The sequence below is a fragment of the Zootoca vivipara genome, chromosome 1, assembly GCF_965207765.1.
Source record: "Zootoca vivipara chromosome 1, rZooViv2.hap1.1, whole genome shotgun sequence".
Taxonomy (NCBI): domain Eukaryota; kingdom Metazoa; phylum Chordata; class Lepidosauria; order Squamata; family Lacertidae; genus Zootoca; species Zootoca vivipara.
Window position 1 is genome coordinate 2,962,130 of NC_142582.1, and position 17,871 is coordinate 2,980,000.

The 17,871-nt window shown below is 42.1% G+C and overlaps 1 protein-coding gene across 4 annotated transcripts in view; it reads right to left on the reverse strand.

Annotated features, from left to right (window-relative positions):
* Positions 1–17,871, reverse strand: part of AGAP1 (ArfGAP with GTPase domain, ankyrin repeat and PH domain 1) — a 373,158-nt gene that overhangs the window by 330,479 nt on the left and 24,808 nt on the right. For 3 of the 4 annotated variants that reach the window (XM_035139168.3, XM_088666000.1, XM_088666067.1), the window contains 2 exons: positions 7,170–7,228; positions 866–953 (listed from right to left, as the gene is read on the reverse strand). In XM_035139168.3, coding sequence (XP_034995059.3) covers positions 866–953; positions 7,170–7,228 — 147 coding nt within the window. Of the gene's footprint in view, positions 1–170; positions 183–865; positions 954–7,169; positions 7,229–17,871 lie in introns of all 4 variants that reach the window. The other variant, XM_088666036.1, reaches the window with a different exon arrangement.

A 17,871-nucleotide genomic window follows, 5' to 3' on the forward strand; every position in this document is an offset into this window, starting at 1 on the left:
GACTCTACATATGACTATTACTAAGACATCTACAGCAAGTGACAGTGGGATGCGTTTGTAACTTAAAATCAAAGGGAAACAAAATGGCACACAAACAAGGGGAAACTCGTACAAAAGCTTTGCTTCCTCTCTTCAAAACAAGTGCTGCTATGAAGAGGACATATAGTTACCTGCATCCATATCTGCAAAGAATGGAACAGCCAGTAAGGAAAAGAAGGAACCAGAAATTCAGTGTCTCAGTTGCATTTTAAAGTTCATAAGGAGAATAAAAATATCAGGATATTAATTTTAGTGAGTGTTACCTTAATTAGATTCATACAATTTCAAACCTAAACCCAATTTGTTCAACTGAAATCAACTAATTAGCCATAATCAGAGTTTTAACAACCTTTTTTATTTTTATAGCTGTTACTAAAAATTGAGCGGAACAATAACGTGAACAATTGACATGCAAATTATATTCTCAACCTCTTCAGTAAGGCAAAGGACTAAAATATGAGTTGGTACTGATGTCCTCACAAATTGTTTAAGAGGCAAATTATGAAATCAGATTAAGAATATTGCCCACATGAAGAATTCACAACTAAAATCAGAGTAGTTGTGATGGGGGAATGGGAAGCATTCTGCTAGCATTTAGACTTGAAGTTGGGTACGCTTTGTGAAACAAGGTAATCTAGCTATCACCAGCTTGCTCCTTTTAAGAGTATTCATTCATTCATTCATTGAATTTATATACCGCCCTATACCTGGAGGTTTCCAATTTCTAACACAATACCCCTGTATGCTAATATCACACTACTGTTGCTAACAGACAGCATAAAGGTTTAATAAAAGCATGCTTCCAATGGTCTATCAGTCATTGTACCTTCTGGTGATTCCTCCTGGACATACGTCCCAGTCAGATAGCGATGTACAAGGGCAGATTTACCACTAGCTAAGTTGCCCACAATTCCCTGCGGAGATAAAAGGTGAAAGGTTTTTTTTACTGTAACTTTAAATTATTACAAGTGGAGATCTCACTGGACAAACTACTTTTAATGCTACATCAATACTAAATTTAGATACTCAAGCCAACACTTTCCTTTCAAATAACATCAGAAGCAAGAAACATAATCAGGCAAGGTTACCTGCTCTCTTAACACTGGCCGATGATCTCCGGCGGGCTAGGGACAAAGGTGAGAGCTGTTTCCTACTTCTGCTGGATCTCTCAGCGGCTTTTGACACCATCAACCATAACATCTTTCTGGACTGTCTAGAGCAGGGGTCCCCAGACTTACCGTGCAGTGGGCCGGAGGGCAGGGGAGTGCGCGCCCGTGCGCATGCGCACACGCACACGGGCGGGGGGAAATCGCCGAAAATCGCTTGTGCGCATGCGTATGGGCCTCCCCCGACCCGGAAGTGCACCGGAAATGATCTCTTCTGGGTCGGGAGAGGCCCATACGCATGCGCACAAAGGATTTTCGGCGATTTTTTGCCGATTTCTAAGATAGTCGCCGCGCCGCGCGCCGTAAGAGCGGGCGGCGGCAGCGGGCGGCGGGGGTCGTTGCGGGCCAGATTGGGAGGCCGATTGGGCCGCATCCGGCCCGGGGGGCGTAGTTTGGGGACCCCTGGTCTAGAAGGCTTGGGAGCTGGGGATACTGTCATACAGTGGTTCCGCTCCTTCCTCCTGGGCCGTGTTCAGAAAGTGGTGGTGGGGGATGAGTGTTCAGACCCCTGGGCTCTCACTTGTGGGGTGCCTCAGGGTTCTGTCCTCTCCCCCATGCTTCTTAACATCTACATGCAGCCGTTGGGAGAGATCATCAGGGGGTTTGGGCTGGGTGTTCATCAGTATGTGGATGATACCCAGCTCTACCTCTCTTTCAAATCAGAACCAGTGAAGGCGGTGAAGGTTCTGTGTGTGTGTCTGGAGGCGGTTGGAGGATGGATGGCAGCTAACAGATTGATATTGAATCCTGACAAGACAGAAGTACTGTTTGTGGGGGACAGGAGGCGGGCAGGTGTGGATGACTCCCTGGTCCTGAATGGGGTAACTGTGCCCCTGAAGGACCAGGTGTGCATCCTGGGAGTCATTTTGGACTCACAGCTGTCCATGGAGGTGCAGGTTAATTCTGTATCCAGGGCAGCTGTTTATCAGCTCCATCTGGTACGCAGGCTGAGACCCTACCTGCTCGCGGACTGTCTCGCCAGAGTGGTGCATGCTCTAGTTATCTCCCGCTTGGACTACTGCAATGCGCTCTATGTGGGGCTACCTTTGAAGTTGACCCGGAAACTACAATTAATCCAGAATGTGGCAGCTAGACTGGTGACTGGGAGCAGCCACCAAGACCACATAACACCGGTCTTGAAAGACCTGCATTGGCTCCCGGTACGTTTCTGAGCACAATTCAAAGTGTTGGTGCTGACCTTTAAAGCCCTAAACGGCCTTGGTCCAGTATACCTGAAGGAGCGTCTCCACCTCCATCGCTCTGCCCGGACACTGAGGTCCAGTGCCGAGGGCCTTCTGGCGGTTCCCTCGCTGCGAGAAGCCAAGTTACAGGGAACCAGACAGAGGGCCTTCTCGGCAGTGGCACCCGCCTTGTGGAATGCCCTCCCATCAGATGTCAAAAAGAAAAATAACTACCAGACTTTTAGAGGACATCTGAAGGCAGCCCTGTTTAGGGAGGCTTTTAATGTTTAATCGATTATTTTATTTTTCTGTTGAAAGCCGCACAGAGTGGCTGGGGAAACCCAGCCAGATGGGTGGGGTATAAATAATAAAATTATTATTATTATAAATTATATTATTATTGTGCATGCACAGAAGCGCTCTACCGTGCTTTCGCGCATGCACAATAGCGCCACTCAGGTTGCGCACTCTTTGGAGTGCGAGCGGCACCCCGGAATGGATTGGGTCCGCAACCCGAGCTACCATTGTATCTCAATTCAGAATTAGATGGACCCTTCTGAGCTTTGGGGGACTCCTCAGAAAGACCTCTCACCTGACCTCATAGCAAATGTCTGTGGGGCCAAGAAGATTGCAGGGGCCAGGAAGCAACATGCACCTCCCCATAGGTGTGGAGGAAGACATACGGAGTCTCATGCCGTTTACCTTCCTGCTGCAACAGTACCTATTTATCTACTCGCACTGGTGTGCTTTCCAACTGCTAAGTTGGCAGGAGGTGGGACAGAGCAACGGGAGCTCACCCTGTTGCGTGGATTTGAACCGTCAACCTTCCGATCGGCTAGTCCAAGAGGCTCCGTGGTTTAGACCACAGCGCCACCCGCGCCCCTGCGCTTCTGTGCGCTCTGGCACTCATCATGGTGTCCTGTTGCACCAGAAGTGGTTTAGTCAGGATCCGTTTTCCACATGACCCAGAAACCTGTCCAAGTGCGCACCCCATAGTTGCCTTTGACTGGACTTAATTGTCCAGGGGTCCTTTACCTTCACCTTTTACCATGGGCTCACTATGTCCTGCAGGCTTCCTTGATACCACAATACTTGAGGAAGGAAAAGCTTCCTGGTGGTGGGGAGTTCCTGGCCATAACAGGATTTGGAAAACACAAGTATTTCAATGACTGGGATTTCTTCACTAAAATAAGATTTGGACAGGCATGACTTGGGGGAGTCTTGTATTTATTCATAGAATCATAGAGTTGGAAGAGACCACAAGGGCCATCCAGTCCAACCCCCTGCCAAGCAGGAAACACCATCAAAGCATAGCTGCCAAGTTTTCCCTTTTCTCACGAGGAAGCCTATTCAGCATAAGGGAATTTCCCTTAAAAAAGGGATAACTTGGCAGCTATGCATCAAAGCATTCCTGACAGATGGCTGTCAAGCCTCCGCTTAAAGACCTCCAAAGAAGGAGACTCCACCACACTCCTTGGCAGCAAGTTCCACTGTCTTAATTTATTCACTTACTTAATTTGTATACCGCTGTGACAGACAGCTGAGCCAGACCAGTGTCTGGTGATGCAGTGCCTCAGAATTCCACCCAAGGGATGGAGCCCCTCTCTGATTGGCTACCAAGACAGCCAGCCAGAAGCGGGTGGAGCCAGCACTTGGGGAGGGAAAATAAAAGGAGCCGTTTCTGAAGGGAGAGAGTTGGAAAAGGGCTGGATTTTGAGGTGGGAGAAAAGGATTAGGAGAGGGTTTGTCTGAGGGAGAATTAGTTCTGATCTATGGCATGAGGAAGGAGCCTCACAAGATAGGAAGGCAGACGGGAGCCTGAGGCAGGAGAGGCAGAAGCTGTGGGAAAGGGGACTCCCTGGGTCTCACTCCAGTCCCTGGGTCTGTTCTGCTAATAGGGATACCTCAGGAGTGGGATTGTTAAGAGAGCCGTAACTGACAGAAAGTGGCCCTTGCTCATGAAGCAAAGGAATAAATGGTGAAGGAACCTGTGCTGTTTTCAAAGCATTAACCTGCCATAACTAAGCAAAAGAGAGAAGTAGCAGAAACTGAAATGTAACAACGGATTACTGAGTAACTGAAGTTTAAGAAAAGCTGTCCATATACTGTGTTTAAGCCTGTGACATTTTTATTTAGTTTAAGACGTAATAACTTAATTCTACCTGAAAGAACACACCTCCTGACCCAACTTTGTTTCACCAAACCCCATTTTTTTGTAAATAAAACTTGTTTATCAACTGCTGCCTGAGACTCTCTGAATCAAATGTTTCCCTCTCTCAAGACCCCCACAAGTCAGCCTGTGCTGATTATACAAACTTAATTGGCAGTGCGGTGGGTCTGCTATATGTAATTGGGTGCAGTTAGCGGGGTGAGTCTGCTACAACCACCCTCCATCCACCCATAGATCTCAGGGCGGTTCACAACATAAAAAATACAAGATTAAAAAATACAAGTACAAAATACATAATCAAAACAAGAACCAAAACAAACCAATAACACCCCCACCCTCTCCCACAACACATTTAAAAGGGTGACATATTTAAAGGATGTAAGCAGCCAAAGGCCTGATTAGAGAGGAAAGTTTTTGCCTGGCACCTAAAGATATGTGATGAAGGTGCCAGGCGAGGCTCCCTCAGGAGAGCATTCCCCAAATGGGGAGCCACTGCAGAAAAGGCCCATTCTATACCAGCTGAATTTTCTGACCAATCTTCAGAAGAAGCTTCCCTTGAACAGTTCCTGGAAAGCTGACAAAGCAAAAAGAGGAACCTCAACCTGGTATTTCTCCTTTCAGCCGAGGACCCGCTAGCTCCAATTAGCAATGCCAACTGTTTCCACCTTCAAGTACCACTTGAGAGTAATTTGTTCACCTCTGTGTGTTCCTAACACCCTTAGTGCATTTGCGGAATTGTGCATTTAAGGATTTCTCTCATTCAACACAATGACAAAATGTGTAACATTGTAGACTCACTCTTTGAGATACTTCTATACTTTTTATAGAGCATCTTATTCCCATTTTCCTGTTTTTGTAATGCAATATTCTGCACTGAAGAAACTATCATTCTCACTGCATTTGAATGACGTTAAGTCATGGTTTAGAAGCTATAGCTTCTGCATTTGTTCATGCTTGGATCCAGAACTGTGGTTAACATTATCCAGCGTTAGCTGAAACAAGCCAGTTTCAAAAACAGTTTGAAGTTGGTTTGTTTTAATTTAGCTATTTAAATTAAACTATTAACTCTTTAAATTAAACACTGCTGCAAAACGGTGGTTGTGCAAGATAGAATGACTATAGTTTCATTTCCATTAACAGGCTACTACCGGTAGGTATAATTAACCACAGTTAACAGATGCTGCAATGGTACTTATAATTAGCTCCTTTTTCTATTCTTATACATAATAGCTCAGGGTGTGGGCTCAGACATTATAAAAGCAGCTTCCTCAAACAGTTACTTCTGGAACATAGAGCAAACCCTTCAATTAGTACTAAGATTAACTGAAGCAATCAAAACCCAACTGCAGTTGAGCCACTAAAGAGTAACTGCAGTTATATTCAGTATGTGTATATATGTGTATACAAAAACAGATGGCAAAAATAACCATATTATAATTAAAATTTAAAAACAAATAATACCAAAGTAGAAACAATAATTAGAGAAATAAGCAGGCTGTTTGGAGACAATATGCTTTACCTTGTTCTGCCCCCTCAGGCCACACATAAGGAATAAGAAACATATAGTACTTCAACCTGAAAGGAGCCTCAACTCATCCCAACAAACATATACCAAAAGAATTATAGTCGTACCTTGGTTTTTGAACAGCTTAGTTCTCGGACATTTTGGCTCTTGAACACCGTAAACCCAAACAAGAATTACCAGTTGAGGTGGATTTTGGAAGCCGAACATCCGGCGGGGCTTCCACAGCTTCCGATTGGCTGCAGGAGCTTCCTGCAGTCAATCAGACGCCGTGCTTTGGTTTCCGGACATTTTGGAAGTCAAAAGGACTTCTGGAACAAATTCCGTTCGACTTCCAAGGTACGACTGTATATTACACTAAATAGAATACTTCAGAAAATAAGAAAAACATTCTTATTCAAGCATGTTTTAATGCTGCGCTAAACCATGGCATGAACTAGAACAAGCCAGAGCAAAGCCTCAGTTTTGTGAACATCCACCTCCCCTCTCCTGCACATCAGAGAGGACAACTTTGCCAGTATTTAGTTTCACATTTACTGTTCATTGTGCTGTATGATCAGAATGGGTTTATCAATCATTCTCATTTTAAAAAGTCCAGCTTCATAACCAATGATTTGAAATGAAATTGACCATAGTTTGTAATAACCCACAACCTCCAGCTTTGCAACACAAAAAGCAAATACTGTATTATTTTAAAGAGAAAGCAAAGACCAGCAAGATCTTTCACCTGGCTACAAGGAAGAGAAAAGGCCACAAGTCTGAGGCTTTGCTCAAGCTTTTTGACAAGAGTGCTGCACCATCTTCAAAAGGGGGTGCGGATAAGACCCAAGAAACAACAGGCTGGTGAGCTTGACATTGATACCAGGAAAGGTCCTAGTATCAGTGCCAAGCAGTCAACCCAAACATAAACACCTTTATTTTCCTCCTGAGTTAGATTTGAAAGCTTTAGAACCAGGCATGGTACAGAGCCCTTCAGAGCAGGAGTTCAACTAAATGAGTGAAAGAAACAAATCTTTCATCTGCAGTGTCAACATGCATTAAACCAAAGAACTTAAGAAATGAACTAAGTAGTGCACTGAAATGTTACTTACCACTTTGAGTTCTGGCACAGATCGACTTAGTGTCCACTCCTGGCTATTTACAAAGGCATCTGTAAAATTGAACATTTTTAATACAGCATTTTAACCATACATCAGTACTAAATAATTGTTATAGGCGACTTAACTTATTTTCATGTTATTATCTATTGCTTGAGCCCAAAGTGAGAGCAGAGCTCTGCTGCATAATGGGGATTTCCCACTCATCCACCCACCCACCCCATCCCCACTGGAGCCCCCTATACCTGTCAAAACTGTTTTTGAGATTTGGGGAGGTTTCCCTGAAGAGATGAGGCATAAATGGCCTGCAGCAGAAAGGGGGAGTCCGTAAAATTGGATGGGGAAACCGTACAAAAAAAAGGCACTTCTACCCATGCAAATAAACTTTGGTTCCCATCAAGTTATGTTTTAATAAGAAAACCCTTCTATTTCATAGCTCTGTTCAGTGACAGCTCATTTCTGAAAAACAGATGGCTCTCTGATACATGTCATTTTCTGTGATAAGCACACTTAACTGTAAGATTATGGTGGTAGTCGTGTATACTTTGCCCATTAATTTGGAATCTTAACAGCTTAAGTTTATGCACCTAAGGCATAAACCACCTATTAATACTATGCAGGCAAAATATAGTAATATGCATCACTGCAGCTAAAGCAATACCTTTCCCTTTCGGTAAAGATATGCCAAGTTGACATGAATGAGGAGGGTAGACAGCAGCACTACATGGTAGTAACTGCCGTATCCAACCTGTAATCAGCAAGAGTACCCTCCTAATTTTATTAGCCTGCTTATCCTCTAGGTCAATAATGCACATATACATGCTTAGAACTGGATGTGCCATTAACAATACAGTGGAAAAGTCAATACACTTTCACAAACAGATGCATCAAGTTGTAGCCAATACAAATTCTCAAGCTTATTTTACCTAGACATCCTTATTCTATTTTTTGGCAGTTCTTCTGGAATAGCAAGAGAAGTCCAAAATATGTCTGGTGTTTAATCCTTGTACTACTCTCCGTTGCCATTTTGCACCAATTACTTATACCAGAATGAATCATAGGTGATATCTACTCTGGAACATGTTTCCTTATTTTAAAATAAGGAAGAAAATGCCAAATTTAGCAACCACTTAATGGCCAGCATGGCACAGTAACATTATTTTGCCCTAACATGCATTAAATAGATATAGGTCTCTAGACAAATAAACTATTTCTTTCATGTATCACCCAATTTTTTTAAAAAAAATCAAATCATGGTTTTTAAGACACAAATTTGCTTCCTTAAAATAGTAAGTGCATGGCTACTCAATTAATTAGAAATGCCTGTCTTGTTTTCCATATTTCACATATACGTTAAGAACATACACTTCTGTTTCATAACTTTTCTTCTTCTTCTTTTTAAAAACAATTCTCTTTGCAGCTATTTTGCCACCCGATGGGGACAGCATCTGTTCCATTTTGTTTTTGGTTTTTTTGGTGTTTTTTAAGTACAAGCATGTGGTTAGGAAGATTTGGGTTGAACAGTATTACCAAGTACAGTGGTATCTGTACAGCCCTGTTTACGAACAATTCGGTATAAGAACTCCGCAAAACTGGAAGTAGTGTTCCATTTAGCAAACTTTACCTTGGTCTACAAACGGAAACTGAACAGTGGAAAGGCACCGGTGGCAGGAGGCCTCATTAGGGAAAGCGCGCCTCAGTTTAAGAACTTGTTTGGTTCAAGAACGGACCTCCGGAACGTTAAGTTTGTAAACCGAGGTACCACTGTATATAACTACGGTACTACTACTAGCACTACTACTAGCACTACTATTTCCTGCCCCTCCTCCCAAAGGAGCCCAAGGACCCATGTTCAAGTTTTTGGGCAGCCCAAAGTCAAATAATCAAGAACAAGGTTGAATTATGCAAAATATCTATATGTTGAAGCATAGATCTTCAACAGAGAAGTGTCTTAAGTGCTTTACGCTAAGGTTTTTAAAATATACATATTCTGAGATACCCTTCAAGACTCCCAACATCAATTCAAGAAGTACAGAAGATTACAGAGAGAAGTTAAGAAGTTTGAGCATTAGTTGCCTTGACCTTCTAGACACTGGCTTCTGGAACACACATTTAATGAACTGGTTTAACCTTGTGTGGGCTTGGAAACCTTAGCAATCTGCCTCCCTACCAGTGATGTGAGCTGGAAAATCTTCTACAGTCGTACCTCGGAGTTCGAACAGAATACGTTCCAGAAGTCTATTCGACTTCTGAAATGTTTGACTTCCAAAGTGGCTGCAGCTTCCTGGAGCCAATCGGAAGTTGAATCGGACATTTGACTTCTGAAAGAACGTTCGAAAACTGGAACACTCCCAATTTTCAATCATTCGGGAGCCAAAACGTTCGACTACCAAGGTGTTCGTGAGCCGAGGTACAACTGTATTTCTGAAAGGGGATAGTTTAACAAAATTAATATAAAAAATGAATACAACAGTCAATTGTAACTGTGAATCTTTCAAACTTAACTTTTTCAAATGACTCTCCCCTAAGAACTCTTCCACTGTCAGGATGCAGAGCTCGGACCTGGGGAACCAGGAGGAGGGCAAGATCTGGCACCGCAAGCCCTCCCCGGCCACGCAGCAAAGAGTTATCGTAAATGCATCCATGCTTAAACTAATGTTAATAAGCCTTAAATAGTGTGTGTGTGTTTTAATTTGCACAATGCGTGTTATAGCCCTTAGAGATGTTTCCTGTCTCAGATCATCTTGTAAATGGTGGCTAAAATACCTAAATAAAAAGTTGTAAATGCTAACAAAATATTTTTGTGCCATCACTGAAATTACTAAGGCCACCATCTGGCATACAGTTGAATTATTGCAAGCATTAATCTCTCCCCTATTTAATTCAGACCATGACCTTAATACTAGTTTAGTTCTTAATCATCTGGCTATTTCAGTACATCTGGCATCTTCTTTGCCTCTGACCTGGAACCTTCTAATATTTTTAACCCACTTCCATCAACACATTACAGTGTTTAACATAAAAGTGTGTGCTGAAGAGAGAGAAATGTTCTATATGGTTTTAAATAGAAAACTCCTGATAAGAAAGTATGGAAACAAACAAATAGGATTCTAGTAGTGGCATATATGGCTACTAATTACAAAATACAATGATGCAATTGCTTCCAGACAGCTATTATCTGAAAAAATAAGGAAGACGTAAATAGTCCTCAGATCACAGCATCATGGAATCTAGTAAGACTAATGATTCTGAAGTGATCCACATCTGATCTGCATATTATTCTTGGGTCCTCTCCCCATCTTTACAAGTTCCTAGCTCTGCAGAAGTCAGGGAAGTGCATTCATTGACCACCTGCTGTACCTGAAGACAGTAGCACCTGGCAGGCCTGCCTTGCTCTCCTGTCTTCCCAATGCCGCATGTCGCTGCCACTGAGATGTGAGGCTCAGGGCGGGGAACAGGAAAAATTGAGGGAGGAAATGGTTTTTCCCTCTTTCCCTGTTTTACCCCCTCCAAGTCTTTTTTGCATCCCCCCCCCCCGAAAATTGAAATCACTATTTCGTGCAGGCATCTCCACCATAGTATCTGATTAGATCCAGGGAGTTTGAATCCTCATTCAGTTGTGAAACCCATTAAGTGACTGTGGGTCAGTCATGCACTCAGCCTCAGAGAATTCTTGTGAGGATGATATGGGAAGGGGAATATTTTGCTCAGGACAGCATATTTATTTTTTACATGGTTTTTATTATGTTGTAAACCATTTTGGTGGGTTTTTATGAATAACAGTATATAAATATTTTAATAAATAAATAATACAGATCAAAGGCAAAACACAAAACTTTGCCTTCTCCTCTTGCAGCCTCTGTGCTCCTGTCCCTGAACTGATCCAAGGGATTCCCCAATTCCCTGTAGCAGATTGGAGAAAACACAGGAGGCTGCAAGAGGGAGCACAGAAGAGTGAAATTCTGTTGCACAAGCAGAAGTCTTACTAGGCTCATGCACATGAATCACTGGATTCCACCCCAATTGTGTGACTTACAAATAGCTAGAAATTAACAGCACTGTTTCACAATAACAGCTCTCGGCTTTGTTTTTAGCTTTTGCAAGTATCAAACATTTTGATGATTATGGGTAGTTTATTTTTGATGATGGTTATGGGTAGAAACAACAAAGTAGTTTCATTTGCACAAAGACCTCTGGCTATGCAACAGAACTCCCCCGCTCCCTCTCCCTATGCACCCACCAAGTATGTTCTGCGTGGAGGGCCTGGGGACGATCCACTGTGTAGCTCAAGGTTCTTGTGATAATAAAACTACTTTGTTGGATAGTGCCCTATGTCCTTGGTTGTTCTCACAACACTAATACTTTAAAAACTTGACATTGGTTAAGTGAGCCCTAGTGTTCAATTTCTTTCCTCCCTTCAGATCCTTCACCCCGGCTGCTCCCCATATATCCTGCCTCATATTTTCCTATGCACTCTACCTGCACATAAAAGTCCTGCGCAGGTGCTGTCATATACACGTGTCTATGAATGCTCCTGAAAATCACAGTGATTCCGTAATATGCCACTGGTGAGTAAGCAAGAGAGCCCACTGAAAGCAGCCCCATGGATCCTTCCGCTCTTCCCCTACAGTCAAACCTCGGTTGTCAAACGTAATCTGTTCTGGAAGCCCATTCAGCTTCTGAAATGTTCAACAACCAAGGCACAGCTTCCAATTGGTTGCAGGAGCTTCCTGCACTCAAGCAGAAGCCACATCAGACATTCAGCTTCCAAAAAAATATTCAAAAACCAGAGCATTTCCTTCCGGGTTTGGGGGGTTCGGGAGCCAAAATGTTCCAAAAGGAGGCGTTCGGGTTCCGAGGTTTGACAGTATCACAAACCCCAATGCCCACATCACTAGTAGCACACATCCAAAAGGATGGAACCACTGGATTGATATTTATGGGGTCATATTTAATAGTATTTTAGAGTGGCTGGGGAAACCCAGCCGGGTGGATGGGGTATAAATAATAAAGTAGCAGCAGCAGCAGCAGCAGCAGCAGCAGTACACTCACAATCAGTACCATTCACAAAGAACTCTCAGGTAAGGATTTATGTATACTTATTTAAGAAATGCGTACGCCAACTTTCAGAGTCAAGCTCTCCAAAGATAGCTTACAAAAAGTAAGTACTGTACACTAAAACAATCCACTTTCAAATATTTCCATTTTAATCACATCATGACTGCTAAAAGGTCAAATTTTGATACAATCCTTTATTCTATAGCATCCATGTCTTGAATGTAATTTACATCAGGGGGGAATTAAGTGTTACCAGTAACTGCCTCCTGAATGCCTTCTCTTTGGTATGGTCCAGCAACAACCTTGATTAAAAAAACACTACTTCTACAATGTATCCAAATACTTCCTAATGTATCCAAATACTGTATTAATATGTCCAACTGATGCATACCTTAAAACTACCACAAAAGCATGCAAAAGGACCATTGTTCATAGAATCATAGAGTTGAAAGAGACCACAAGGGCCATCCAGTCCAACCCCCCGCCAAGCAGAAAACATCATCAAAGCATTCCTGACATATGCCTGTCAAGCCTCTGTTTAAAGATCAAAGACCAAAGGAGGAGACTCCACCACATTCCTTGGTAGCAAATTCCACTGCCGAACAGGTCTTATTGTCAGGAAGTTCCTCCTAAAGTTTAGGTGGAATCTTATTTCTTGTAGTTTGAATCCATTGCTCTGTGTCCGCTTCTCTGGAGCAGCAGAAAACAACCTTTCTCCCTCCTCTACATGACATCCTTTTATATATTTGAACATGGCTATCCCCTTAACCTTCTCTTCTCCAGGCTAAACATACCCAGCTCCCTAAGCATTGTTTCCAGGCCTTTGACCATTTTGGTTGCCTTCCTCTGGACACGTTCCAGCTTGTCAGTATCCTTCTTGAACTGGACACAGTACTCCAGGTGAGGTCTGACCAGAGCAGAATACAGTGGGACTATTGCTTCCCTTGATGCTATACTCCTATTGATGCAGCCCAGAATTGCATTGGATTTTTTAGGTGCTGCATCACACTGTTGACTCATGTCAAGTTTGTGGTCTACCAAGACTCCTAGATCCTTTTCACATATACAGCTCTCAAGCCAGGTGTCACCCATCCTGTATTTGTGCCTTTCATTTTTTTTTTTTTTTTGCCCAAGTGTAGTACTTTACATTTCTCCTTGTTAAAATTCATATTGTTTGCTTTGGCCCAGTTGTCTAACCTGTTAAGTTCATTTTGAAGTGTGATCCTGTCCTCTGGGGTATTAGCCACCCCTCCCAATTTGGTGTCATCTGCAAACTTGCTCAGAATGCCCTCAAGCCCATCATCCAAGTCATTGATAAAGATGTTGAACAAGACTGGGCCCAAGACAGAACCCTGTGGCACCCCACTAGTCACTTCTATCCAGGATGAGGAGGAGCCATTGATGAACACCCTTTGGGTTCGGTCATTGTCTAGACCGCATTTTACCAGCTTCTTTACTAGAATATCATGGGGCACCTTGTCAAAGGCCTTGCTGAAATCAAGATAGGCTACATCCACAGCGTTCCCTTCATCTACCAGGCTTGTGATTCTGTCAAAAAATGAGATCAGATTAGTCTGACATGACTTATTTTTCAGAAACCCATGCTGACTTTTAGTGATCACAGCGTTCCTTTCTAGGTGCTCACAGACCATTTGCTTAATGATCTGCTCTAGAATATTTCCTGGTGTTCATGTCAGGCTTACTGGGCGGTAATTGTTTGGGTCCTCTCTTTTCCCCTTTTTGAAAATAGGGACAACATTTGCCCTCCTCCAGTCTGCTGGGACTTCGCCTGTTCTCCAGGAATTCTCAAAGATTACTGCCAGTGGTTTGGAAATCACCTCTGCCAGTTCTTTTAATACTCTTGGATGTAGTTCATCTGGCCCTGGAGACTTGAATACATCTAAACTAGCCAAGTATTCTTGTACTACCTCCTTACTTGTTCTGGGCTGTGTTTCCCCTGCTGAATCATCTGCTCCATATTTTTCAGGTCGGGTATTGTTTTCTTTTTTGGAGAAGACTGAGGCAAAGAAGGCATTGAGGAGTTCTGCCCTTTCTCTGCCCCCAGTTCACATTTCACCATCTTCTCCTCTAAGTGACCCAACTGTTTCCTTGTTCTTCCTTTTGCTAAGGACATACCTATAAAAGCCCTTTTTGTTGCTTTTAACCTCTCTCGCAAGCCTGAGTTCATTCTGTGTTTTAGCTTTTCTGACTTTGCCTGTACACATGCTGGCTATATGTTTGAATTCCTCTCTGGTGATTTCCCCCTTTTTCAATTTTTGTACATATCCCTTTTAAATCTTAACTCAGTTAAAATATCAGACATGAAAATGGGTTGAGTTTGAATCCTGACAAGCACTGGCTGGGTTCTTTAGGCACCTTCCACATTTCCGTCTCATTGGTATTGCCTGAAGTTGTTCTTTTAATATCTCCTTTTTAACAAACTCCCCACCATCATGAACTCCCTTCCCTTTTAGTATTTCTCTCCATGGGATCTCACCCAGCGTTTCCCTAAATTTTCTGAGGTGGCTTTCTTTCTTTCTTTCTTTTTTTTATTTTTTTTAAATTTTAAAAAATATTTATTTCAATATTTAAAAAATAGAACAAAAAATAACATAAAATAATATATATAATATAACACAACATAAGATAACCATAACATAAACACACCAACTGCACCCAAAATTATAACAAAATATAACATAATCTATTATAGCATAACATAAACATAATATAAACACACCAAATACACCTTCTAAAAAAGAAAACCCTTACCGAGAAACAAAAAACATATAACCAATAAGGCAAATAACACAAAAGAAAAAACAAAAAGCAAAAAAAAAGACAAAAAGCAAAAATAAAGTATAGTAATAAACCTTTAAAAAAGCTTCCAATTGATAACATATCGATTTCTATAACTTTCCTTTCTCCTAACTCGCTTACTAAGATTCAACATTAAATTTACCTATTCTAGGTGTTCCTTCTTCCAATATTTACAAAATATAAAAACTCTCTCCATACGTTGCTCAATTTAAGCAAATCACCAAATCCGATTTTATACCTTCTTTTTTCAGGTCTACTATTTTCCACTCTTTTTGAACTTTCTGCTTGGGGATATTTCTTATGGCAGCCGTCATTTTCGCCAACTTCATGAATTCAATTAGCTTAATTAACCATTCTTGCACTGTTGGTAGCCCTTCCCCCTTCCATGTTTTACCTATGAGTAGCTGTGCTGCTGCTCCTGCATATAGCAATTTATTCCTTCTCTCATTAGGCACATTGTCCGGGGTCATACTTAACAAACTGAAGTCGGCTTTCTTAAAGTTTAGGATTTGAGTCTTAGTATGCTTGGTTGCTCCTTTCCGCTGAACAATAAACTCCAGAAGAGCATGGTCACTCCCACCTAATGATCCCGCCCCTTCTACCCCACTAACCAGGTCATCACTATTGGTTAGGATCAGATCTAAAATGGCTGATCCTCTTGTTGCTTCTCATACTTTCTGGACAATGAAGTTGTCTGCAAGGCCAGTGAGGAATCTGTTTGACCTTATGCTCTTGGCTGAGTTTGACATCCAACAAATATCAGGATAGTTGAAATCCCCCATTACTACTAACTCACTTCCTTTTGAATGCTTGGTCATCTGTTCCAGGAAGGCATCATCTGTGTCCTCAGTTTGGCTTGGGGGTCTATAGTAAACTCCCACAATGAGATCACTGTTATTTTTCCTCTCCCTTAATTTTGACCCAGATACTCTCAATTTGGCTTTGGAGTTTTAAATCCTGGATCTCCTCACAGGTATACACATCCCTGACATATAACACTACCCCTCCTCCTTTCCTGTTTGGTCTATTTCTCTGAAATAGATTGTATCCCTCTATTTCTACATTCCGATCATGAGACTCATCCCACCAGGTTTCAGTGATGCCTATTATGTCGTATTTAGTTTGCTGTACCAAGAGCTTCGAGTCATTGTTCATGAAATGAAGTCATTTTAACTCTGATCTTTGAAGCTACAGTATCTAGGTATACAAGCAATTTCCACATTACAAGTTCTACATCATGGTCTAACAGTGAAATGCATATATATATAAAATTTAAAAAGTTTGTTCTTCGTATGAGCTTTCGTGTGCATGCACACTTCTTCAGATACAAGGCAACCGTTTTAATAACTGTTTTAAGCAACTACAACATGTTATTAACAGGAACATTTAATGCAATATGATATGGAGATAAAAGGTATTAATGTATTTAAGTTTAGCTGGAACTGCATTAGGTTGATGTCCCTTTGGACTTCATAGTGCAAGCTCTTGAACTCCCAAGTAGAGAGGGCACTGACACTCCTAATAGTTCCTTCTCACAATATTGCCATTATCAAGGTGGTTAAAGAATGAGGCTCAAAAAGGTAGTGTTGTGTTAGATTTCATATCCAATATGAAATTGAAGAGTGAATGGGGGGTATAGTTTTTCAAAATGCTTCCAGAGTTAAAGGATTTGATTTGCTAAGTAGAATTGCCTAATTACTTCTCAGCAGAGTGACAGATGTGTAATTAGTATTCAAGATTATCACTCAAATCCACTCATTCCCCATCAACTGTGAATGTGACAGTTGGTTATGGCAATGCTTTGAGTAAAATGTACTCAATAAATACATTAAGCAGAGGATGAATAAAGTTGTGGTGTGAAAGGTTTAAAAGATACAATTGTTTACTCAGACTGAAAAGCAACATGAACTGTTGACAAGGGAGAAGAAGTTTGGTCTTACTGACCAATCTAAAAACCAAGGAGTAAAGAACAGTAGGTATGCCCATGGTTTACAGGAATTTTCTCTCTTTTGTTTTGTTCCATTCCATCAGTCATCTCTCTTGAAAAATGGCAAACAGAAGCTAGTCCTAGTATAACGTGGATGGCAAAGATCAAGAAGTATTGCTTCTAAAGCAGGGTGGGGACCTTTTGGCTCCATGACTTAGCAGGACCTAGCCTTGCAGACCAAACTGCAGGAGGCATTGATGGCCACAAATCTGGATGGTTTTAAGAGGATTAGGCAAAGTCATGGAGGAGAAAACCAATAATGACTGCTAGCCGAGATGGTTATGTTCTGCCTCCATGGTTGGAGAGAGTTACACTTCTGAATACCAATTGCTGGAAGTCACAGTAAAGGGAGAGGGCTTCTTGTGCTCAGGTCCTGCTTGCCAGCTTCTCCTATGCATCTGGCTGGCCACTGTGAGAACAGGATGTGACAGATGGGCTATTGACCTGATCCAGGAGGCTCTTCTTATGTCCTTAGCCCTCCCCACCTGTCAATCCACCTGTCATCACAATAACATCAGGCGATTGCACACTTGAAAGTCCCAAAGAAGCAACTGGTCACTGAACAACTCCAGGCAAATTGGAGGATGTGGACCATTTGAATCCCTTGCAATCAGGATTCAGGCCTCATCATGGGACTGAAACCTCCTTGGTCACACTGGTTGATGATCTGGCAGGCTAGGAACAGAGGTGAAAGCTGATTCCTAGTTCTGCTGGATTCTGATACCATCAACCATGGTATCGTTCTGGACCATCTAGGAGGGTTGTGAGTTTGGGCCACTGTTATACAGAAAGTGGTGTTGGGGGGTGAGTGTTCAGACCCCTCGGCACTCA